This window comes from Caenorhabditis briggsae (genome assembly GCF_000004555.2).
Source record: "Caenorhabditis briggsae complete genome, chrI, whole genome shotgun sequence".
NCBI classification, from domain to species: Eukaryota; Metazoa; Nematoda; class Chromadorea; order Rhabditida; family Rhabditidae; genus Caenorhabditis; species Caenorhabditis briggsae.
Window position 1 is genome coordinate 2328381 of NC_013489.2, and position 26106 is coordinate 2354486.

The following is a 26106-nucleotide window of genomic DNA, read 5'->3' on the forward strand; positions in this document are numbered from 1 at the left end:
GTTGACATTTTTTTGATATCTCTTACAGTAACCCAGATAAATTGGCTCAAAGTTAAGAATCCCCCAGAATCCTTACTTGAAATGCGCCGTCTTCTTCTTCTTTCCCTTGCCAGCCACAGCCCGAGACGACGCATCGACCATCATATTCATGTCGATGTTGTTGTTGCTATTGTGATGCTCTTGAAACGACATTGTTTCCGAGAGACGCTCCGCACTCCACACACTCTATTCTTCTAAAAGCACGAAAATGGAGACTTTTTTGTGCGAAATTATTATCTCAAAACTAACCGAAAACCGTGAGGATTCTGGTTATGTCGGGGCACACGAAGGGCAATTGTTGGGGGGGGGGGGGGGGGCAGGGGAGAGAAAAAGTGGAACACGTGGAATGGTCAGAAGATGGAGGGGGAGGAGCAGGGATACACGGATTATGGAGCCTTTTTTTGGGGAAATGGATAACGTGGAAGAGATAATTGACCTAAAATTTTCATAGTCAAATATGGAATTTAGGCCTGAAAATTTCGTGTTTTGAAGCTTTAAACCTCAATTTTGAACTCAAGTTTAAGCTGAAAAAATGCTAAATTCCAGACGTCAGACATCATATTTTTAGTCCTGGGAAACGCTAATTTTCCACCCTTAAATGTCTAGTTTAGGTCTGAAAATAGCAATTTTTGAGCTAGAAAATGTCATTCCTCGACCTCGAAAATACTAATTTTTGAGCTGGAAAATGTCATTTTTCGACATGGTAATAATTATTTTAGTCTAGAAAATCTCTGATTTCGAGTCTAGAAATGGCAAATTTCAACCTGAAAGTCTCGGATTTCGGTACAAAAAATCTGACTTTAGGCTTCTGAAAACGACCACTTTAAGCTAGAAATTAGTTGGAAATTAGTGAATTTCGATCCTGAAATTCCCAATTCTTGAACTGGAATCCCCAATTTTTGAGCCTAATTATGCCAAATTTAGGCTTGAAAATCTCGAATTTCCAGGCTAACATTTTCGATTTTCTGCCGGGAAAATGGGAATTTTGAATCTAAAATGTCAATTTCAAAACTCGAAATTACTAATTTGGAGCTGAAAATTCCAATTTTCAACCTAAAAATAGTCGATTTGGCCTGGAAAATTTCAATTTACGTCTGGAAAATCCCAAATTTCGAGCTTAAAAATGCCAAAAATTGGCGCGAAAATCTCAAATTTCAGGTCAAAAATTTTCGATTTTCAGCCGGAAAAATGGGAATTTCGAATCTAAAATTTCAATTTCAGATCCTAAAACAACTAATTTTGGACCTAAAATTACGATTTTTACGCCTAAAAATGTCAATAATTATTCTTAAAATGACGGTTCCAGACTTCTGATTCACCCAATTTTGGAGCTGAAAATTCCATATTTTGGCCTAGAAAATCTCTAATTACGTCTGGAAAATCCCAAATTTCGAGTCTAAAAATGCCAAAATTAGGCTTGAAAATCTCAGATTTTGAGCTCAAAAGTTGTGTGTATTTCTAACCTATAAAGTTAATTCCAAATCTCGAAATCACTAATTTTGAACCTAAAATTTTAATTTGCAGCCTGAAAATGTCAATAATTGGTCTTAAAATGACGGTTTCAGACTTCTAATTTCCCCATTTTGGACCTGAAAATTCCAATTTTCAACTTAAAAAATAGTTGATTTGGCCTAGAAAATCTCTAATTTTGAATCTAGAAATGCCTAATTTAGACTTGAAAATCTCAAATTTTAAGAAAAATGTCCATTTCAGGTCCCAAAACTACTAATTTTGAATTTAAATTTCCATTTTCGAAGTCTGGAAACTTCCATAATTGACCTTGAAATGCCGGTTCCAGACTTCTAATTACCCCATTTTGAATCGAAAAATTCCAATTTTTACATGAAAATCACAAATTTCATGAATATTATTGTTGCAGAATGCGGTGGAAAGATGCACCTTCGTGACGGTCGCTTCCTTGATGCCCACACCGACTTCTTCGAGGCCTTCAAAAACTACGATGAATCTGGATCCGCCCGCCGTACGACTTGCCTCAAATATCTGGTGTTGGCGAATATGCTCATCAAATCAGACATCAACCCGTTCGACTCCCAAGAAGCGAAACCATTCAAAAATGAGCCTGAGATAGTTGCGATGACACAAATGGTTCAGGCTTATCAGGATAATGATATTCAGGCTTTTGAGCAGATTATGACTGATCATCAGTGAGTTTTGCATGGAATAATATTGGCTGAAAATCGCTGAAAAACGGGTCCAATCTCAAAAACTGACATTTTAAGATTTTGAAATCACTAGAAAAAGTCGGTAAAGCTGGATTTTCAGATTTCTAAATTTTTTTAAAAATTACCTGAAAATCCATAAAAATGTGCTAAAAACAAAAATTTTGGAATCGCCAGAAATTGTCAGAAAATTTGAAAATCGCTAAATTTCAGATTTTTAGAATTTTGATAAAATTCCGGTTTTTTTTATTCTGAATTTTTCTGAATTCTGTAAAAATTCAAAAAATCTAAAAGTTTGAAAAATCCAAAGATCTGAAAATCTAGACATTCGGAATTCCAAAAATCCAGAAGTTCAGATACTCGAAAATCAGAAAATCCAAAAATTCTGAAATTCTAAAACCTAGAAATCTAGAAATTCAGAACCCCAGAATGCTGATACACGGAAATTCAGAATTCTAGAATTCCGAAATCCTAAAAATCTAGGAACTCAGAAATCTAAAAATTTTGGAAATCCGAATATCCTGAAGTTCTGAAATTTGAAATATCAGAAAAATTGAAATTCGGGAATTAAAAAATCTAGAAATCTAAAATTCTAGACATCTAGGAACTCAGAAAATCCAAAAATTTCAGATTCCACGATTTTTGAAAATTTCGAATCGAATTTTTGGATTTTCGTGATTTTTCAGTTTCTGTGGATTTTTTTTTTAAATTCTAGGAATCTGAGTTTTTCACATTTTGCATCATAATCCGATATTCTGAAAATCTAGAAATACAGAGATATAAAACACTAGAAATTCAAAAATCCAGAAGTCTAGGAACCTAGGAATCTAGAAATCCGAAAATCCAACAATCCATAACAATCCAAAATTCTGAAAATTCAAAAGTTGTGAAATCTAGAATTCCAGAAATTCTGAAGTTTAGAAATCGGAAAAATTCCAAAAATTATAAAATTCAGAAATGTAAAATATAGAATTTCAGAAATCCAGAATTTCAGTGATCACGAATCCCAAAAATTCAGAAATCCGGAAATCCAAAATGCAAAAATTCCGAAATTCGGAAATTTGAAAACTCCTGAATTCCAAAAATCCGAAAATTCAAAAACTTCAAAAATCCACAATTCTAAAAAACGATAATTTCCAAAAATTTATAAAATTCAGAAGTTGTAAAATATAGAATTCCAGAAATTCAGAAATTCAGAAAAATTAAAATTCAAAAATCCAGATATTCTGAAACTCTGTAATTCTGAAATCCAGCAATCCTAGACAAAACTCTGAACTTCCAAATCTATGAAATTTCCAAGAATCTCATTCTCTCGGAAATTCAAACATCCAGAAATTCAAAAATTCCAAAATTCTAGAGTTTCGATTCCAAGAAGCTAGAACTTTGAGATTTCAAATTTATGAATCTAAAAATTTTAAAATCTAATTTCCCCTCTCATTTTCAGAGACAGTATTATGGCGGACCCGTTCATTCGTGAGCACACCGAAGAGCTAATGAATAACATCCGCACCCAAGTGCTCCTCCGTTTGATTCGTCCATATACAAACGTCCGAATTTCGTATCTCTCGAAAAAGTTGAAAGTTTCCGAAGGAGAAGTTATCGATTTATTGGTTGGAGCTATCCTAGATGATGGTCTTGAAGCGAAAATCAATGAAGAGTCTGGAATGATCGAAATGCCGAAAAATAAGAAAAAGATGACTGTTTCCACTTTGGTCGTACCAAATGCTGGAGATTCGGCAGCAGTGGTAAGAGATATTTTTTCAACTTTAGTTCTGAAAATGGCTGAAAATTCTGGAAAATTGCAATTTTCAGCCATTCGGTTCTGAAATCGGCGGGAAATCGTACATCAAACAGCATTGAAAATGCTGAAAATCTGCAATTTTAGTCTTGCCTTTTCAAAAACAGACCAAAAACGGTCCTTGTCATAGTTCCTTTTAAGATCCATATTTTTGGACCAAATAAATTGGATACGGTAGAAGAACTCAAGAACTACAAAATGATACTATTTGGGATACTGTATCTTGTCTATGAACAAAGTTACAAGACGCTAAAAAAGCAACCGCGAAGCTGATATCGTTGTTGGCTTGCAACTTCCTTCATATACCAAATATTGTATCCCAAATGGTATCATTTTCTAGTTATTGAGTTCTTCTACAGTATCCAATTCAATTAGTCTGAGAATATTGCAGCTGAAGGAAGCTATAGCAAGGGCCGTATTTAATCTGTTGCGCGCTCGAAGCATGGATTCAGAAGAAGCAGTAGATCGTTGAGGATTTGGACGCGCTGGAGAATCAAGCTTTTTTTATTTAAAATCTGAAATTTCGAAATATCTAGAAAATTTGAAAACAGTGGAACTTGACATTGTTTTATCTGAAAATCTGAAAATTCAACGTTTTGGGTCCCATAATTTGAAAAGGTTTTTTTTTGAAAACCCCTAAAATTTTGAAAATTTGAAAATCTCGAAATCCAGGCATCCAGTAATCCAGGAATTTAAGAATCTATGAATCTAAGAATCCAAAAATTCGAGAATCCAAGAATCTAAGAATCTGAAAAATCTAATAACTCGAGTCTACGAATCCTAAAGTTTCAAAATTTGAAATTTTAGAAATTTTGATAAATCGGAAAGTCTCAATTATCAAAAACCTGATAAAAATCTTTTCGTTCCATTCCGTAAATCTAAAAATCCGATTTTTAAAAAATTTCGAAATTCTATATCTCGAAATTTCCGAAACATCAAGAAATTCAGAATCCATGAAAATACATTCAAAAAACCTATATTTTTCCAGAAATCCGACTCAAAAGAAGGCACCTCATCATCGGATGGCACTTCCTCATCGGCCACTCAACCAATACTCTCCGGACCACCACCAACGTCTTGTAATCAGGAATTATCACTCGAAGGACTTCGTCTATGGGCTGATCGAATCGATTCGATTCAATCATCGATCGCTGTCTACAAGAAAGTCATGTAGATGGAGAGAATATCGAGATTTTTAACACTGAGAAATGGGAAATTCCTCTCTTTTCACCTATTTTTAAAAATCTTATTTTCTGGATTTCTCTTCTTAAAATCTCTAATTTTTGTGTGTTTCTTTTTATCTGGTATTTTTTTTCTCTATTTATTTTTCTCCTCCCCTCTCCAAATATCGACTTTTCGATTCCTTTTTTTTGGAAAATTGTCCATGGAGCGAATTTTCCAACCTGATCAATGAATGTTTAATTCTGAAATTCCCTTTTTTTTTGAAAATTTGAATTGTTTTTAAAAATTCTTTCACACAGTTGCCGATTCTGTGGTTACATTTTACCTATTTTTGATTTTTTGAAATTCGTTTTTTTTTAGTTTTTTATATTGAAAATTGACACTGAAAGTGGGCTTTAATTTTTATATTTTACCCATTAAAAATAGAGAATTTTAGGAAAAATTATATGAAATTTCAGAAAAATTCAAAAATTTGTAAATTTCCACTTCAATTTTCCGTATTTTACCGTTTAAAAAATGATATTTTTTCTGAAATTTCAAAAAATCGAAATTTCAGTTTTTTGGAAAATTTCAGCTTTAAAAACTTAAGTTTCCAAAAAAATCAATAATTCAGAAATTCAAAATTTTAAAAATTCAGAAATTCAAAATCGAAAAGTTTTTGGAAATTTTGTTTTTTTTTTGGAAATTTGGGTTTTTGGAAATTTTTTAAAATCACAAACTGAAAAAACGAACGGAAAATATATAAAACGAAATTTCGAATTTTCAAAAAATCGAAATTTCGGGTTTTTTTTTGAAAGTTTCAGCTTTAAAAATATTAAATTTTCGAAAATTCAGAAATTTGAATGATTTTCGACATTTTTTGAAAAATCTCATTATTTTTTCCATCTTCTTTGTTTTCAGCCTGGAAATTCTCTAAAAATGATGGAAAAATAACAATTTTTGCGAATTCAAAATTATTCATTTCAAAAAAATTCTTTGTTGGAAAGTTCGAAATTTCCGCCTGGAAAGCTTGAATTTCAAAATTTAAGCGATTTTCAAAATTTTCGAAAAATTCCAAAAAATGTTTTGTCTGAGTCTGGAAAATTTTTCTGAGATTTAAAAATAGAATTTTTTGAAAAGTCCGAAAACATCGAATTATCTGAAATTTTCTGGAATATCAAAAAATTTGAAATTCCAAATTTCCCAAAAAAAAAACTGAAAAAACACCAATTTTCAGACCTTTTCCCCACCTAGAATCTCCCAAATTCCATCCAAAATTATTTTTTTTCCAGAAAAAAAGGGCATGGCAAAAGAAAAGGATCCGGCGGAACTGAAAAAAGAGCTCGAAGCATGGATTCAGAAGAAGCAGTCGATCGTTGAGGATTTGGATGCTTTGGAGACGCAAATTTACACTTTTGAGGGCAATTATTTGGAGGATACTGCTGAATACGGAAATGTCGTCAAAGGATGGGGAAACTTTGCCAACGCACCGCCGCCATCCAAAACCAATCGTTTTGAGGTGAGGATCTAGGAATCTTGAGACTCTGAGAAGCTCAAAAATCTAAGATTCTAAGAATCTAAACTTGAAAGAATCAACTTTCTAGGGTCCCTACGAGTCGAGATATAGCCAATGAAGCTAGGAGGCAAGAGACGCAGACAATGAGACACTCTAACTGTCTGCGTCTCTTCTAAGCCCTTCTGAAGTTTAAAGTATTGTCTCTCGGCTTCTAGATGAGCTAGAAAAGTGATTTTTGGTCGATTTTTAAGTTCTTCAGTTTGTGATATTATTAAATTTCCATAAACTTCCCAAATTTTGATATTATGTGCAAAACCATGTAGCTCTGTAGTTCCTTCACATTTCTGTTCAAAAATCACACTCCTATGACCACTAGAAGCCGAGATATAGCCATTTGAAGCTAGGATGCTAGAGACACAGACAGCGAGACACTCTGACTGTCTGCGTCTCTTCTAAACTTCAAATGGATGTAATTCGGTTTCAGGATGAGCTAGAGAGCTGATTCTTTTTTAGAAATGTGTGAAATTTTAAAATCTTTTTGATTATGCATAATTCATCAAAATGAAAAAGTTCAACAAAAAACCAAACATTGGAAATATCTGTCCTGGAGTTTCTCATGTTGTTTGAAAATATTTAGCTCTTCAGAAGTTTCCAGTCATTTCTGTTCAAAAACGAGCTTTCTAGCTCATCTAGAAGCCGAGATATAGGCATTGGAAGCCAGAAGGCTAGAGACGCAGACAACGATACACTGTAACTGTCTGCGTCTCTCCAAAACTTTAAATGGCTGTAACTCGGCTTCTAGTGGTTCTAGAAATATGACTTTTGACTAGAAATACTCAGTTTTTGTAGTTTTTCAAAGAACTCTCAAGTTGTTTGACAAGTACTTCAATTTGGGATTTTCAAAATTTTCCAAAAACCCCAAATTTCGATATTATGTTGAAAATCATTTAGCCCTGGAGTTCCTTCACATTTCTGTTCAAAAATCACACTCCTATGACCACTAGAAGCCGAGATGCAGCCATTTGAAGCTAGGAGGCTAGAGACGCAGACAACGAGACACTCTGACCCGTCTGCGTCTCTTCTAAGCCTCTTTAAAGTATTGTATCTCGGCTTCTAGATGCGCTAGAAAAACTATTTTTAGACAGAATTGTGTACGATTTTATGGGTTTCTTTAAAATCTGAAAATTACAGAACAAACTAAAGAAGCGAAGCGTTCGTGAGGAGGAGCGGCTGTTCTCGAAAAGTTCCACAACGTCTCCGTACGCCAAAAAACAGAATCAGTCGACGAGTAATGGAAGTGGCGAATCGACGAGTGGTGCTGATAACGGATATCAGAGAGAGGAGTCTGATGCAAATGATGATGAGGATAATGTGAGGAATTTTAAGTCTGAAAAATTATCATAACTTCCTTCAGCCTCAATATTTTTAGAATATCTAAATTGGATATGATAGACAATCTCAAGAACTACATAATGATACTATTTGGGATACTGTATCTTGACTATGAAGGAAGTTACAAGCCAAAAACCGACTGAGCTACGCGGTTGCTTTTTTAGCGTCTTGTAACTTTGTTCATAGACAAGATACAGTATCCCAAATAGTATCATTTTGTAGTTCTTGAGATTGTCTATCATATCCAATTTAGATATTCTAAAAATATTGAGGCTGAAGGAAGCTATGGACGGTTCCGTTTTAGTCAGTTTTTGACCTATTTTTGGTCCGTTCTCGGTCCGTTTTGGTCAGTTTTTTGCTCGTTTTTGACAAATTGCTAACCCCTATTAAGCGAAGCGATTTTTAGTCCATTTTCGACCTGTTTCCGGCACGTTTTTGACCCATTTCGGTCCGTTTTAAGCCACAACTCCCGTCCACGTCAATGTTTTTGGACCAAATAATTTGAACACGGTAGAAAAACTCAAGAACTACAAAACGATACTATCTGGAATACTATATTTTGTCTAGGAGCAAAGTTACAAGCCAGAAACTGTCTGAGCTACGCGGTTGATTTTCAATTGCTTCTTGTAACTTTGTTCATAGATTAGATACAGTAACCCAGTTAGTACCAATTTGTAGTTCTTGAGTTCTTCTATCATATACAGTTTAGTTGGCCAAAAAATATTGGGTCTGAAGGAAGCTATGGCAAGGACCCTTTTTGGTTCGTCTTTGATCTATTTTCAGTTCGTTTTCGAGCCATTTTGGCCCATTTTTAGTGTAATTTTAGGCCCTTTTCCAGCCATTTTGCCCACTTTTTTTGACGATTACTGTACCTATAACAATTTTTCAGGGATCCATCTCGAGCCGCGACTCAAAAGTACCAATCAAACGGAGGAAATATTGATTTTTTGCTGTCTCCGTCCTCTTCTTTACCGTCTAAACACTCGTCATATTTGGGATCTCTTTTCTACTAACCCCCCCCCCCCTGTCTTATTGATTTTTCCCCTTTTTTGGGCCTTTTTAGGCAGTTTTGAGCATAATTTCACCTAGAAAATTTGAATTTTTGGCTTAAAATGCTCCCGAATCCTTTTTGTCCAATGTTTTTTTTGTAAAATCCTCGACTGTAGTAAAAATTCTTCTTTCTCGTTTTCCCCATTTTTTCCATCTATTTTCAATGGTTTTCTACCCGAATTCGAGTATTTTTCTATGCCAAATTTCGATTTTTAATTGCTTAATTACCCTAATTAACTGGCTAATTATGTTCAGATTCCACACTCGAATGATACCCGGAATGCGGGCGACACCACCGACGGAATCGTTTAGCTTCGTGTATAGTTGTGATCTACAAACGAATGTTCAAATCAAAGTCGCCGAGTTTGAGGGCATTTTTCGAGATGTTATCAATCCAGTGAGAAGACTGAGTCAGGTGTTCGCGGAGATTACGGTAAGGCGAAGGGACTAGAAAGTCGTCTCAGAAGCGGGCTGGAAATGGGTCAAAAACGGCTCAAGAGCGGACCAAAATTAGCTTGAAATGGAGGCTGATCAAAAATAGCTCAAAATTAAATCAAAATGTCTCATAAGCAGGTTAACACGGCTCAAAAACTGGCCAAAAATGACTCACAAGCGGACCAAAATGGCTTAAAACAAACCGAAATTGGCTAAAGAGACTAGCCAGAAACAAGCCAATGAGTCGGAAATTGCCAGCAACTGACCTATACCAGGCCAGCAACGGCCTAAAAATGGCTTGAACAGAGCCAAAAATTAGTCGAAAATGACCTAAATAAAACTGCTCAAATGCGTGCGATATTGGCTTGAAATGGAGGCAAAAAATGATCAAAAATAGCTCAAAATTAGATCAAAATCGCTCAAAAAACGGTCTAAAAAGGTGCCAGGAATTGCTACAAATCGGTTATGAACGGGCCGAAAATGGGTGAAAGATGGCTGGAAATCGAGCAAAAAAAAGAGTCAAAAATGGATCAAAAACGAGCCAAAATTGGCTTGAAATGGAGGCAAAGAATTATCAAAATTGGGCAAAACTAAACCAGAAATTTCGAAAAAAAAAACGGCCGATATTTCAAAATGAAGTCAAAACAATTTTAAAAAATGAGTCAAAAACGAGCCAAAACTAGCTTAGAATGGACCAAAAATAGATCAAAAACGGGTCATGAACGGGCCGAAAAATAGCTGAACTGTGGCTGAAAAGCAGGCCAAAAATAGGTCAAAAATGGACCAAAAACGACTTAAAAGCGGGCTGAAAATTAGGTCAAAATGGCTCAAAAAGCGGGTCAAAAACGGACGAAAAAATTGTTTAGAACGGGCAAAAAACGGCTCGAAAACTAGCTTAAAATAGGTCAAAATTAGTTCAAAATGGCTCATAAGCAGGTAGTCAAGATGCAGTATTCCAAATAGTGTCATTATGTAGTTCTTGAGTTCTTCTACCGTATCCAATTTGGATGGTCTGAAAATGTTGAGTTTGAAGGGAGCTATGGACGGTTCCGTTTTAGTCAGTTTTTGACCTATTTTTGGTCCGTTTTGGTCAGTTTTTTGCTCGTTTTTGGCATGTTTTTGACAAATTGCTAACCCCTATTAAGCGATTTTTAGTCCATTTTCGACCTGTTTCCGGCACGTTTTTGACCCATTTCGGTCCGTTTTAAGCCGTTTTTCGATAACTTTTCCGACTCTCTCTCTCTCGATATTTTCAATGCCTGTTAAAAAAAGATCTTTTTCTCCCAGGTCTACTGTAACAACCAACAAATCGGCTACCCCGTCTGCACATCCTTCTCAACCCCACCCGATTCCTCTCAACTCGCGCGTCAGAAGCTCATCCAACGATGGAACGAATGGCTGACCCTTCCGATCCGTTACGCCGACCTAAGCCGCGACTCCTTCCTCCATATAACCATTTGGGAGCACGACGACGATGCAGAAGCGGCAAACTCGACATTTCCACGTCGCCTCGTTGCTCAGTCCAGAATCTCGATGTTCTCAAAAAGGGGGATTCTGAAGTCGGGTGTGATCGACGTGCAGATGACGATATCCACTGAACCGGATCCGTTCACAAAACAGGCGGAGACTTGGAAATTCTCGGACACTTGGGGAGAGGAAATTGATTTATTGATCAAACAGGTCAATAGACAATCCAGGGGCCTGATTGAAGACGTTCAGTGGTTGGATCCGTTCGTCGCGAGAAGGATCGAGTTGATTCGTGCCAAATATAAGCACATGTCACCCGAAAGACACATATTTTTGGTGCTGGAAATGGCGGCGATCCGGTTGGGACCCACTTTTTATAAGGTGGTTTATTATGAGGATGAGAGCAAGAATGTGAGTTTGAAAAGTAGAACTGCGACGTTTTAGAACTGTGACATTATAGAACTGGGCAAATCTAGAACTAGGATGTTACACAACTGCGAAGGTTTAGAACTGCGACACAATCAGCTAGCAAGTCTTAGAACTGCGACAGCTTCGAACTGCGACATTTTAGAACTAGGACATTTTAGAAATGCGACGTGTTAGAACTGTGACGTTTTAGAACAGAGACGTTTCAGAACCGGGACGTATCAGAACTGTGACATTATATAACTAGGACGCTTTAGAACTGTGACATTTTAGAACTGTGACATTATAGAACTGACATCTAAAAATTGACTTTTTAGAACATGACATTCAGAACTGTGATAGTGTAGAACTAGGATGTTACATAACTGCAACTAATACGTTATAGAACTGCGACACTTTGGAACTGTGACGTTCGAGTACTAGGACGAATTTAGACAATATAGACCTAGAATTGTGATTCTTTAAAACCGTAACACTTTGAAACTGCGACATTCCAGAACTAGGACGTTTTAGAACTGCGACATTTTGGAACTATGACATCCTAGCGAAGATGTTTTAGAACTGCGACGTTTCAGAACTGCGACGTTTCAGAACTGCGACATTTCAGGACTGTTACATTTTAGAATTAGGACGTTTTAGAACTGGAAGTTCTGAAACTATAGCTCCTGAGAAGTGTGACAGATTAGAACTACGACGTTTTAGAACTTAGACATATTTGAATTTCGCAATTCTGAAAGTGCGACGTTCTAGAACTATGAAATGTTAGAACTTGGACATTTTAGAACTTCGACAACTTAGAACGATATCGGTTATGTCACAGCTCTCTCACCAACCACCACCGAAATCTACAGTAACCCCCAAAAAGTTCCAGATGCGTATCTCAGCCTCAGCAGTAACGAGTGGAACCTCCTGCAACCGCTACTGTCTTTCCGACCCGGAACTCCTGCTGGATTCTCTTGCAGAAGTCAAACACAGTGCAATGACACGTCGAATCCGGGATTCTGGAGACGAACGTCATAGACAAGTGAAACCGAATAAACAGGCAAAGGATCGACTGGAAATGATTGTCAACTTGCCGTCATCGCAAGTTTTGACTCGAGAACAGAGGGATCTGGTTTGGAAGTTCAGACACTATTTGAGGCAGTTTCCAAAGGCTTTGAATAAGTATTTGAGGTGAGCAATGAATTCAAAAAGTTCAAAATTTATGAAAAACGATCCAAATTTCATAGAAAATGCTCCTAATTTCATGAAAAAATGGTCCAAAATTCAGGAAAAAATGGTACGAAAATCATTAAAAATGATCCAACATTTATCAAAAATGGCTCAAAATCTAGGACAATGGTCCGAATTTCATTTAAAATTATCGAAAATTCATTAAAAATGGTCCAAAATCTATGAAAAATAGTCAAAAATAGTACAAAAACTGGTGAAAATGTCCAAAATTCATAAAAGTGGTTCAAAATTGAAGAAAAATGGTCCAAATTTCATGAAAAATGGTCCAAAATTCAGAAAAAATGATTCGAAATTCGATAAAAATGGTCTAAAAACTACTGAAAATAGTACAAAATTATTAAAAACTGTTCAAAATTCATGAAAAATGGTCCCAAAATTCAATGAAAATAGTCTACGAACCAGTGAAAATGGTCCAAAAATTATAAAAAATGGTCCCAAAATTCCAGATCCGTCAACTGGGCTCAACCCCAGGAAGTAAAAATGGCGTTGGCTCTGATGAACGATTGGGAGCTCATCGAAGCAGAAGACGCTCTAGAACTCCTCTCCTCGGCATTCACACATCCAGCGGTTCGTGCCTACTCAGTGTCACGTCTTCTAGAAGCGGCGTCGCCAGAACAAGTGCTTCTGTATCTGCCTCAACTGGTACAGGCGTTGAAATACGAGCATAATCAACAGAAAATGGATGAGCAGCAGCAGAAGGAAGAAGGGTCGGAGGAGATCCAGAAGGCGTTGACACCTTCTGAAGATCCGGCATCTGGAGAAGCAGGGACGACGAAGAAGGAGAAGAGGAAGGCACCGCCTAGTGGAGACTTGGCAACGTTCTTGATTGAGTCGGTTTTGTTCTTAGCTCTTTATAGACCTAGAATTGTGATTCTTCTTTAGAACCGTGACACTTTGGAATTGCGACATTTTGGAATTAGGACGTCATAGAACTCGGACGTTACAGAACTAGGACATTATAGAACTGTATCATTTTAAAACTGGACCACTTTAGGACTAGGGAGTTATAGAACGTCAGAACTGTGACGTTATAGAACTAGGACGTTTTAGAACTGTGACGTTTCAGAACTATGACATTCTAGAACTAGGACGACATAAAATTTTGACAATATTGACGTAGAATTGTGATTCTTTAGAACCGTGTCACACTTTGGAACTGCGACATTTTGGAACTAGGACGTTACAGAACTATGACATCTCAAAACTGCGACATTTTAAAACGGGGACACTTTGGGACTAGGTAGTTATAGAACGTTAGAACTGTGACGTTTTAGAACTTTGACATATTAGAATTTCGCAATTCTGAAAATGTGACGTTCTAGAACTATGAAATCTTAGAACTGCGACATTTTGGAACTAGGACGTTATAGAACTATGACATCTCAAAACTGCGACATTTTAAAACTGGACCACTTTAGAACTAGGGAGTCATAGAATTTCCAAATTCCCGTCTTTTCAGCTACGCCCTGGCCTCTCCCAAAGTGTCCAATTACCTCTATTGGCATCTAAAAACGGAAATCGAATCGACGAAAACCACCGAGGAGCACCTCTCAAACATGTATCAAAGAATCCAGGACCGTCTGAAAGAGGCCCTCGAAAAACGACATGACACACGGGATCAGGTGGATTCCCTTCAGAAACAACAGATCTTTGTTGAGGATCTAATTGTGTTGATGAACGAGGCCAAGGCAAGAGGAGGACGGTTGAACGATGGAAAATCGGCGGAATTCCGGACGATGCTGTCGAGAGCCAAGCATATGCTGGACTTGAAAGGAGTTCATCTACCGCTGGATCCGAGTTATCGATTGATTTCCGTGATTCCGGATACCGCGGGATTCTTTAAGTCAGAAATGATGCCCGCGAAGATTTCGTTTAAGGTACCGTATAAAAATTGGTCCAAAATTCATTAGAAATGGTTCAAAAATTATGGGAAATGGCCTACAAATCATGAAAAATGATACAAAATTCGTCAAAAACGATCTGAAATTTGCTAAAAATGACCAGGAATGTATTGGAAATTGCCCAAAATTCCTAAAAAATGACCAAAAATTTATAAAAAATGGTTCAAAATTCCTGGAAAACGGTCCAAAAATCATGAAAAATGATCCAAAATTTCATGAAAAATGGCCCAAAATTGATTTAAAATAGTTCCGAATTCATGAAGAACGGTTCGAAAACCATGAAAACGGGCATTTTAACTGACTAAATGACCATATGTAATTTGCAGATAATGGTCTTGAAACGACTAAAAATTACACGAAATTTATGAAATAAGGTCAAAAAATCATGAAAAATGACCCAAAATTTAGGAAAAATGGTTCGAAATTCTTAAAAAACGGTCAGAAATGCTTGAAAAATAGTTCAAATTTCATGAAAAATAGTCCCAAATACATTAAAAATCATTGAAAATTTATAAAAAATTGTCCGAAATTCATAGAAAATGGTCCAAAATCCATGAAAATGGACATTTTAACTGACTAAAACACCAAAATTTGCAGAAAATGGTCTTTAAACAACTAAAAATGACACGAAATTTATGAAAAACGGTCAAAAATGCATATAAAATTATCAAAAATTCATGGAAAATGGTGTAAAATCCATTTAAAATCATTAGAAATTCATGAAAAATGATCGAAAATCGACTGCAAATTGTTGAAAAAATTGTTTTTAGTTCCAGAAAAATTTCTTGGACCATTTTAAATGACCTAAAGACTGAAAATTTGCAGAAATTTAATCTTAAAACTATTTAAATAGTCCAAAATTCATGAAAAACGGTCCAAAAAACCATGAAAATGGACATTTTAACCGACGCCCAAAAGCCCAAAATTTGCAGAAAATGGTCTTAAAACAACTAAAAATGACACGAAATTTATGAGAAAAAGGTCGAGAAATCATGAAAAATGGTTCGAAATTTTGAATTTTCATAAGAATTTCAAATGTTTCAGGTGCAACCAGTGACTGGAAAAGTGGACAAGAACTTCCTTGAGGAGTACACTGTGATTTTCAAAACGGGCGACGATTTGCGGCAAGATCAGCTGATTCAACAAATGGTCCGACTGATTGATATCATTTTGAAAAAGGAGCAATTGGATTTGAAGTTGACACCCTATTTGGTAAGGAAATGGAACTGTTTTGGAACCGCGACGTTTCAGAACTGTAACGTTCTAGAACCGACATTTCGGGACAGTTACGTTTTAGAATTACGTCGCTTTAGAACTGCGACGTTTTGAAACTATAGCTCCTGAGAAGTGTGACAGATTAGAACTAAGACGTTTTAGAACTTTGACATATCAGAATTTCGCAATTCGGAAAGTATGACGTACTATAGAACTATGAAATCTTAGAACTGCGACATTTTAGAACTGGGACGTTATAGAACTGTAACATTTTAGAACTATGACATTTTAGAATTAGGAGGATATAGAGTTTTGACATAATAGACCTAGAATTGTGATTCTTTAGAACCGTGACACTTTGGAACTGCGACATTCTAGAACTAGGTCGTTTTAGAACTGTGACATCTCAAAACTGCGACATTTCATTAATAATTTGCAATATTATAACTCTGAAGTTTTAGGACTATGACATTTTAGAACTGCGACATTTTAGAACTATGGCATCCTAGCTAAGATGTTTTTGAACTACGACGTTTCAGAACTGCGACATTTTAGAACTGTAACGTTCTAGAACCGATATTTGAAACTGTTACGTTTTAGAATTAGGACGCTTTAGAACTGCGACGTTTTGAAACTATAACTCCTGAGAAGTGTGACAGATGAGAACTAAGGTGCTTTGGAACTTTGACATATCAGAATTTCGCAATTCTGAAAGTGCGACGTTCTAGAACCTATGAAATCTTAGAACTGCGACATTTTAGAACTGCGACAGCTTAGAACGATATCGGTTATGTCACAGCTCTCTCACCAACCTCTACCAGATCTACAGTAACCGAATCTACAGTTAAAAAATTGCTCATCCTTAACTTCCAGGTCCTAGCCACAGGTGTCGGCCAAGGATTCGTGCAGTGCATCAAATCAAAGCCGCTGCGAGCGATTCAAGAACAATACAAAGCCCATAAGCTGGATTGTATTCGAGAGGCAATGAAAGAATTGAGGCCAGGCGATGGACCGTTTGGAATCGAACCGAATGTTATCGATAATTATGTACGCTCGCTTGCGGGCTACTCGGTGATTATGTACATTTTGGGACTTGGCGATCGTCATTTAGATAACTTGCTACTTTGTGAGAATGGAAAATTGTTCCACGTGGATTTCGGATTCATTTTGGGACGCGATCCCAAACCGATGCCTCCGCCGATGAAGCTGACTTCCGAAATGGTTCAGGTAATACGTTTTAGAACTGCGACGTTTTGGAACTATAAAAATTTGATTTTCACAATTTTTAGGTTTTTAAGATTTTCAGGATTTTTAAAGATTTCTTTAGAATTGCGACATTTTAGAACTACGAAATTTTACAACGACGACTTTTTAGACCTTGAAAATGACACATTCCGTAACTACGACACTTTAGAACTATGAAATTTCAAAACTGCGACGTTATAGAACTGCGACATTTTAAAACTGAAGAAATTAAAATTCTAAAAATCCCTGAAGAAATTATTAGAATTTTTATAATTTTTGGGTTTTTAAGATTTTCAGGATTTTTAGATTTTTTAAAGTCTCTTTAAGGATTCTCAGAATTTCAAAAAAATATTTTAGAACTGTGACGTTTTAGAACTGTAACGTTTCAGAACTGCGGCATTTGAGAACTATTGCACCTTTAGAATTTTTTCGATCTTGAAACTCTAAAGCAAACTGCGAACTTTCAGAAATACGACGCTTTAGAACTGCGACATTTGAGAACTATGACGTTATAGAACTGTGACACTGTATAACTGCGACATTTAAAAACTATGATCACTCAGGACTTTGATGTTTTAGAACTGTTCCATTGTGCAACTGCGACGTTTCAGAACTGTGACGTTTCAGAACGTGGACACTTGAGAACTGGGACGTTTTGTAACTCTGACATTTTAGAAGTTTTTGAATGTTGAAAATTTAAAATTTTAGAAATGTGTCGAATTAGAACTGTAAGGTACTTAAACTTCGACTTTTTAAAACTATGACATTTTAGAACTGCGACGTTTTAGAACTGCTCCATATTGGCGAATGTGACGTTTCCGAACTGTCTCTAAATAAGCTTCGAAATTGCTAAACTTTAGAACTACGACACTCTAAAACCGTAGGACACTTAAACTGCGACGTTATACAACTGCAGCACTTTCAGAACTATGACATTTTAGAACTGTCTCTAACTAAGTTTTAAAGTCGCGATATTTCAGAACTGCGGCATTCTCGAACTTTTTCAATCTTGAAAATGTGACATTTTCGAACTACGAACGTTGAGAACTGTGACATTGTAGAACTATGACGTCTTAGAACTATGACCATATAGAATTTGGACAATATAGACATAGAATTGTGATTCTTTAGAACCTTGTCACACTTTGGAACTGCGACATTCTAGAACTGTGGCATTTTAGAAATAGGACGTTTCAAAACTGTGACACTTTAGAACATCGCCATATTTTCCCTTTTTTTCCAGGTAATGGGTGGAGCCAAATCTCAACAATTCCTGGAATTTGTTCAACACGTGGATTCTGCGTATCGTATCCTCAGAAGACACTCGAACGTCCTTCTGAATTTGTTCTCGTTGATGCTGGACGCCGGAATTCCCGATATCGCTTCCGAGCCCGATAAGGCTATTTTTAAGGTGAGCAATCGGAATTTTTTTTAATTTTGAAAAAAAAATTTTTTCCTTTTACTTCAAAAAAAAGCAAAACCATTCAAAACATGGCTGGAAATTGCCTCAAAATTTCAGAAAATCTGAAATTTCGAAATTTTTGAAAAAAAAATATTTTCAGATTGAACAACGTCTCCGGCTGGATTTGTCGGACGAAGCGGCTACCAAGCACATTTTCACACAAATCGAATCGTCGTTGAACGCGAAAATGGCCATGATTTCCGATATTATTCATGCCTATAAACAGAATTTGATGTGATTTTTCCTATTTTTTCGACTTTCTCTGTAAAATTGTGTATAATTTGTGCCTTGTTTTTGCATTTTCTATGAATAAAATCGTTATTTTCAAGATTTTTTGACCTGGAAACGCTTTTTAGTGGTTAAAATTGAAACCCGGAAAAAACCCGGAAAAATGTATTTAAAGAATTCTAATTTGAATTACCGCCAACGATGGGCGGGCGGGATATGCGGAGTGTCGTTGCTTTTTCTGCAATTTTTATTTATTCTGCTATTCGCGAAAAATCGATATTCTAGGTTGAAAATTGGGCTTTTTCGGAGTAAAAAAATAGAATTTGGATTACAAATGAATTAAAAATAACCTAATTTGTAATTCATTTAACCACAATTTCCATTCGAAAAATATTAATTTTCCGCGAAAAATTTTTTTTTCATTTTTTAGGTCTCCAACAATTATGAAAATCGAGGACGGCATCGAAGATGAATTGCAAATGCTTCAGGTATTTTTTTAAACAAAAAAACCGGAAAAAGTAGATCTTTTTCAAGGATCCCGAGCCAATTTTCGAGGAATGGGCGGTGGACGAGGCGTTGGAGTCGAATATGATCACAGAGGAGAATATTAAGAATATCAAGCCGTTTTTTCAAACGAAAAGGTACAAAATTTTGAATACTTTTCATGAAAAATTGAAAAAAAATTCCAGAAAACGAACAAATCGCCCGGCAACAGTGACAGCCTGTCAAGTGTGTGGTCTAGAGCTCAAATACCCTTCAAGGATGAAAGTGAGCGGTTTGAAGCTTTCAGAAAGAGAAAAAGCAAAATTTCTAGCTATTTAGACCATTTCAGCCCATTTTAAGCTTAAAATTCGCCCATTTTGCAGGAACACATGCGAACCCATACTGGCGAAAAGCCATTCTCATGTGATCAGTGTGGCAAACGATTCAGTCAAAATACGCCGTACATGCATCACTATAGAGCACAACATCTCGGCGATTTCCCGTTTACGTGTGGTTTTGGATGTGGGCGGCGATTTGTGAGCAATGCGAGGAAGAATGCACACGAGTTGAGGCATCGGGGAGAGGTGAGAGTTTTTTGCAAGGAAAAATGAGCAATTTTAAGCCAAAAATTTGTCAGAATTCGATGAAAAATGAGCAGATTTTGAGCCAGTAATTGGTGAAAAAATAATGCATTTCTGCATTTCCGAACCAAAAATGGGCAATTTGAACCCACAAAATATTGAAAAATTGAAGGGAAAATGACCTTTTTCAAGCCAAAAACTAGTGATAAAAATGAGGCATTTTGAGCCAAAATTGATAAAAATTTAATGAAAAAATGAGCAATTTTGAGCCAGAAATTAAAAAATGAGCAATTTTGAGCCAGAATTCAATTTTGAGCCAGAAAAATTCGTTCGTTGAAGGATCGTAGTACTCGGAGAGATAATAAAAATGTCGCGCGTTCAAATATTAATTAATTGCCGGCCGAAAATGTGCATTTTCGAACCAAAAATGAGCAATTTGGACCCACAAAATATTGAAAATTTGAAGGGAAAATGACCTTTTTCGAGCCAGAAGCTTGTGAAAAAAATGAGGCATTTTGAGCTGAAAATTAGTGAAAATTAGAATTAAAATAAGAAATTAATTTTTGGCAAAAAAAAAATATGAAAAAATGACAATTTTCGAGCCAAAATGTGCTTAAAATGCGATAAAAAGTATATAAAAAGTATTTTCTACGGATTTTAAGGGTAAAATGAGCATTTTTGAGCTAAAAATCGGTGGAATTATAATGGAAAATGAGCAGATTTCGAGCCAGTAATTGGTGAAAAAATAATGAAAAATGAGCAATTTCGATCCACAAAATGTTGAAAATTTGAAAGGAAAATGACCTTTTTTTAGCCAGAAACTAGCGATAAAAATTAGGCATTTTGAGCTGAAAATTAGTGAAAATTATAAAGAAAATGACAGTTTTCCAGCCAAAATGTGCTTAAAGTGCGAAAAAAGTATTTTTTTACGAATTTTGATGAGCATTTTTGGCAAAATAATGACAATTTTTGGGCCAAAATTCAATAGAAATGCGATGAAAAGTATATTTTTGACAAGTTTCAGAAGGGAAAATGAGCATTTTTGAGCTAAAAATTAGTAGAAATATGATGGAAAAAAAGCAATTTTGAGCCAGAATTTAGTGAGAAATTGATGGCAACATGAGCAATTTAAGCTGAAAGTTGAGGAAAAAATTATGGGAAACCGATTTTTGAGCCGTTGTGAAAAAATGAGGAAAATAGCTTTTTTACAGTTTTCAATGGCGTTTTTTGAGCTAAAAACAGTGAAAATATAATTTTTAAATCCCTAAATCCTTCCAGAAACGCCAAGGACCACCACGACCGCACCTGAAACCGGACAAGAAGATGATCTGTCCTCAACTCGAAAGTCAGAGCATTTTGATTGATAACGGAGGATTGGCAATGTCCGCTTCTTCGATTTTCGTCGCACCACCGGATTTGTGAGTTTTTTCAGGAAATTTCGGAAAAAAAAGGCTGAAACTGTAAGAAAAATCGGTTAAAAACAGCTGAAAATTGGCTGAAAACGGGCTAAGGACGGTCCAAAAGTTGACTTTATATTATCGAAAATTTGACTGAAATTGGTCGAAAAATCGGCTAAAAATCGTCTAAAAGTCTGCGAAAATCGGCTAAAAAATTTTTTTTTTAATCTGCGAAAATTGGCTAAAAATAGTCGAAAATGGCTATTTTTTGGCTGAAAATGCTCGAAAAAACAGCTAAAAACCGTCGAAAAATAATTTGAAAAACCGGCTCAAAATATACGAAAAATCGGCTAAAAATAGTCGAAAAATGATTATTCCAATTTTTCGCAGATCCACTGGCTACGATACCCCATCAACGTCCACCGCCACCTCGAGATCTCTCCACTACGCTCCCCAACGCTCCAAATCCTCTCTAAACTTCCCATTAGAAGACGATGGATTACCAATAGACGAAGAAGAACTAACTGAAAAAGAGCTAGAATCGAACGCCCGTATCGACGACGTCATCTCTACAGTACTCCAAAAAGTGCTGAATGTCCCTCATCCTCACGACGAGACGCAGACAGTTGAGACGGATAAGGTGCCTAAAAAAAGAGCATATGCGAAGACAAGGCTGGCGACGATTGCACAATGCGGAGTTTGTGGGCTGTATCTGAAACATCCCAGTAAGATTGCTGTAAGTTTTTTGGGAAATCTTTTTTGGAGCAAAAATACCGTAAAACCTGTAATAGAAGGGCCCCCACACTGTCAGCTTTAAGACAATTTATCTCGATTCCTGTGAAAGATATCAAGAATGTGTCAACTAATAAGATAATAGTGATATTATGATAAACAATTTATTAGTTGACCACTTTTTGATATCTTATGCAGGAATCGAGATATATGGGCTCAAAGTTGGAAGCTAGAGGGCCCTTCTATTACAGGTTTTACTGTATCCATAATCATCAAATTTTTGTCAAAAATCAATTAGAAATGGCTTTGAATTGTGTCATATTACTCTCAAAAACGTTGAAAATGAGCCAAAAAAAATAGACTAAAATAGCTTTTAAAAAACCATAAAATGCTCTTAAATTGTTCTACTATGAAAAATTGCTTTCAGAGAATTTTTAGAGTATTTTGGACCTGAAAATTGATTAGAATGGATCAAAACTAGCCTAAATTAGTAAAAAGGAGCCCAGAGTCAATATGTTCTTTAAAATGTCGCTTCAATTGGTGTGAAACTGCCCAAAGTTGGCCTAAAATACTCTGAAAAATTCCCAAAAAAGTTGGCAGAAGTAGGGGACGCAAGTAGTTGAAAACGAGCTAAAGTGAGTCAGAAAAAGCTTGAATCTAGTGGGAAATTATTGGAAAATGACTAAAAAACAGGTTTCGACTATTTTAGATCACTTTTCACACAGTTTAGACCAACTTTAACCTATTTTAAAGGTGGTGTACAGTGAAATGTTTCTATTGCATCAAAATGTGCAGAAAAGCATGTAGATTGACATAAAAATGAAGAAAAAATTCAAAATGAAAATTCCTTCATTGAGAAAAACGCATCGAAAAATAGGCTGAAAGCCCTTAGGGACGAGCTTTTTTCGCTTGTTTTTCTAGGCCACCCGGAGAGTAAAAGCGCGCGAATTCAAACTTTCAAAATAATTTCTTCCGTTTTTTTCAAGATTTTTCAAGGTTTTTGTCGATTAAAGCAGGTTTTCCTCTGTGTATCTTGGAGAAAAATTAACAAAAACCTTGAAAAATCTTGAAAAAACAGAAAAAAAACAGTGAAAACGGACGAAAACAATTTAAAAGTTTGAATTCGCGCGCATTTACTCACCGGGTGGACTAGAAAAACAAGCGGAAAAAGCTCGTCCCTAAGGGCTTTCAGCCTATTTTTCGATGCGTTTTTCTCGATGAAGGTTTTTTTTTGAATTTTTTCTTTATTTTTATTTCAATCTACATGCATTTCTGCACATTTTGATGCAATAGAAAAATTTCACCGTACACCACCTTTAAGGTCATTTCGAGTGATTTTTAGACCAACTTTAGCCTATTTTAAGCCATAAAACCCTCTTTTTCCAGGAGCACATTCGAACGCACACCGGCGAAAAGCCATACCAATGTGGAGAGTGTGGTCTAATGCTGTCCAAAGCGTCGTCACTGAAAACGCATATCAAACGAATGCACACCGCCGAACGGACGGTGCAATGTACATGGTGTAATGCGACGTTTGTGAATGATTCAGTGAGAAAAGAGCACGAGATGGCGGTACATGCTGGGGTCAAAAGATATACATGTATTGTTAAAGGTGAGATTTGCAGAAAATTGGCTTCAAACAGCTAAAATACCTGAAATTAGTTGAAAAATGACATATGAGACTAGAATCTGTGGCTAGAATCTGGTCTAAAAATACCTAAAATGTAGCAAAATGATCTCTAAAATTCTGCGCTTCTGAAGCGAATTAGCCAATTAGGCGACGAATTAATTCAAAGCTTCATTCAGGCTCGTTAACTTTGAACCAACTAGAATGGATACGGTAGAAGAACTTTAGAAGATTATAGCTTTTTGAATGGCTTGCAACTTTGTTCATAGGCAAGATACAGTATCCTACAAGATGGTTCTTTTTGTGAAGCTCGTATATGGAAAAGGGTAGGGGATCAAAAAACCATAGTTCCTTGATTTAAAAATTTCAAATTTCGATGAATTCGAGGCTAGAAATTTGTAGTTCTTGGCCGATAAAAACGGTAACTTTAGGCCTAAAAACGAGCCAAAAATAAGTCGAAATGGCTCTGAAGTGGGCCAAAAATAAGCCAAACATGTGTCAAAAATTAGCTATAAATATGCCAAAAAACGGGCCAGAAATGGCTCACAAGCGAACAAAAATAGCTCAATAATAAGACAAATATATGCCCAAAATGAATCAAAATGCTTCCAAAAGCGGGACAAACTAGCCAATAATGGCTCTAAAACGGACCAAAAATTTAGCGAAATTTGGCCAAAAACAGACCAAACGATCATTTCCATAACTTCTTTCATTGTCAATATTTCCCAACCCATTAAACTGGTTACGGTAGAAAAAATCAAGAACTACAAAATGATACTATTTGGGATACTGTATCTATTCTATGAACAAAGTTATGGGTCAAAAACGATATAGCTTTCTGAATGGCTTGTAACTTTGTTCATAGGCAAGATACAGTATCCTAATTAGTATCATTTTGTAGTTCTCGAGTACTTCTATCATATCGAATTTAGATGGACCAAAAATTTGGAGCCTGAAAGAAGCTAGAGGAAGGACCGTTTTGGCCTGTTTTTGACAAATTTTCGCCGTTTTTGAGCCATTATAGGCTAGTTTATCCCGCTTTTGGAAGCATTTTGATTCATTTTGGGCATATATTTGTCTTATTATTGAGCTATTTTTGCTCGCTTGTGAACCATTCCTGGCTCGTTTTTTGGCATATTTATAGCTAGTTTCTGACACATGTGTGGCTTATTTTTGGCCCACTTCGGAGTCATTTTGACTCATTTTTGGCTCGTTTTTAGGCCTCAAATTAACGTTTTTATCGGCCAGGAACTACAAATTTCTAGCCTCGAATTCATCGAAATTTGAAATTTTTAAATCAAGGAACTATGGTTTTTTGATCCCCTACCCTTTTCCATATACGAGCTACAGCTTCACAAATAGAAGCATCTTGAATTTTTTCCCTTGAATTTTTTAGAGTATCCAATTTAGTTGATTCCAAAATATTAAACCTGAAAAAAGTGATGGTCCGTCCAGCTTTGTCAATATTTCTAGCATTTCTTCGCCCTCAAATTAACGTTCTTATCGGTCAAAATATGGACATTTTCAGCCTTGAAATAGTCACTTTCAGAACCAAAATTAGCTGATTTCAGACTGAAATCTCGATATTTTACATTGCAAAATAAGCATTTTTGGGATCGAGAAGTGGGGCATTCTCTGAGAAAATAACGTCTCTCGGCGCCAATCGATTCATTCCCAAGAATTGAAATGGACCTTTTGTAACAGAAAATTACTGGTTTTTTGGACTTGAATAGGTTATTTTTGAGTCAGAAATTTTGATTTTTAGCCGGAAAAATTGGCATTTTCGAGCGCAAAATATCTTGGTTTTACGGCGAGAATGGAGATTTTAAAAGCTTCAAATATACGATTTCCAGGCTGCAACGCTGTCTTCGCCCGCCGTTGCTACATGATGCGACACCGTCGAAACGTTCATCCCGAACTGTTCACACCGATTTTCGATAACGAAGAAGTGAATGCAGAGGAAGAGATTGATCCGGTTCTAGGGGGACCTAAATATGACTATGTGTACGAGGAAGCCGATCCACCAATGGTCGTGCTGACGATGGAGGAAATCAAAATGATGAATGAGTTTGATGAGGAGGAGTTTGTGGAGCAAGGAGGAGCCATAGGATGAGAGAGGCTGAAAATGATCTCAAAATTGATTTTAAACATCTGTGAAGAATTGCTCAAAAAATCGATTTTTTGGATTTTTGATTTTTTTAAAGCTATATTTTTTTGCGATTTTCAGTCCAATGTTTAAGGTGATTGCTCCATTTTTTGGTTTTTCGCTGAAAATTGATTTTTGAAATTTTCCATCAAATCAAAAATTTTGAGCTAAAATGAGCTGAAATTCGAGTTTCGAATTTTGTCAAAATCCTGATGAAATTTCAGAAAATTCGTCTGAAAATTGGGCGAAAAAAATGAATTTTTGGGCCGAAAAACTACAAAAATTGGGGGAATTTCTGGATAGAAAAAAAGCTTTAAAAAAAAGGAAAAAAAATCTGAAAAGTCAGTTTTTCTGGAAATTTCGAAAAAAATTATTTCATCGTTTTTTGAAGT

General features: G+C 36.0%; 5 protein-coding genes across 5 annotated transcripts in view; 4 read left to right on the forward strand and 1 right to left on the reverse strand.

The window, feature by feature from the left end:
- The window catches only part of CBG22099, a gene marked incomplete at both ends in the record, with an annotated part of 3005 nt that extends 2813 nt beyond the window's left edge, over positions 1–192 (reverse strand). The window contains one exon of the mRNA XM_002638834.1: positions 77–192. Within this exon, the coding sequence (XP_002638880.1) occupies positions 77–192 (116 nt within the window). The remainder of the gene's footprint in view (positions 1–76) is intronic.
- The window catches only part of Cbr-csn-2, a gene marked incomplete at both ends in the record, with an annotated part of 12719 nt that extends 7528 nt beyond the window's left edge, over positions 1–5191 (forward strand). The window contains 3 exons of the mRNA XM_045241633.1: positions 241–336; positions 3664–3964; positions 5006–5191. Coding sequence (XP_045097477.1) covers positions 241–336; positions 3664–3964; positions 5006–5191 — 583 coding nt within the window. The remainder of the gene's footprint in view (positions 1–240; positions 337–3663; positions 3965–5005) is intronic.
- Positions 5192–6481: 1290 nt separating this feature from the next.
- Positions 6482–9029, forward strand: CBG25182 (the record flags this gene model as incomplete). The annotated part of the gene is made up of 3 exons (XM_045241641.1): positions 6482–6697; positions 7886–8065; positions 8976–9029. The coding sequence occupies 3 exons, from the start codon at positions 6482–6484 to the stop codon at positions 9027–9029; spliced, it is 450 nt and encodes a 149-aa protein (XP_045100494.1).
- A 375-nt stretch (positions 9030–9404) lies between these two features.
- Cbr-vps-34 lies at positions 9405–18758 on the forward strand (the record flags this gene model as incomplete). Its single annotated transcript, XM_002638835.1, has 9 exons — positions 9405–9569; positions 10859–11449; positions 12336–12637; positions 13144–13527; positions 14157–14574; positions 15643–15810; positions 16687–17040; positions 18302–18469; positions 18621–18758. 9 exons carry the CDS (start codon positions 9405–9407, stop codon positions 18756–18758), a joined length of 2688 nt encoding a protein of 895 aa, XP_002638881.1.
- Positions 18759–19191: 433 nt separating this feature from the next.
- On the forward strand, positions 19192–25681 carry Cbr-tag-146 (the record flags this gene model as incomplete). Its single annotated transcript, XM_002638836.1, has 8 exons — positions 19192–19236; positions 19283–19389; positions 19438–19516; positions 19615–19815; positions 21091–21230; positions 21600–21945; positions 23328–23553; positions 25422–25681. 8 exons carry the CDS (start codon positions 19192–19194, stop codon positions 25679–25681), a joined length of 1404 nt encoding a protein of 467 aa, XP_002638882.1.
- Between the last annotated feature and the right edge of the window lie 425 nt (positions 25682–26106).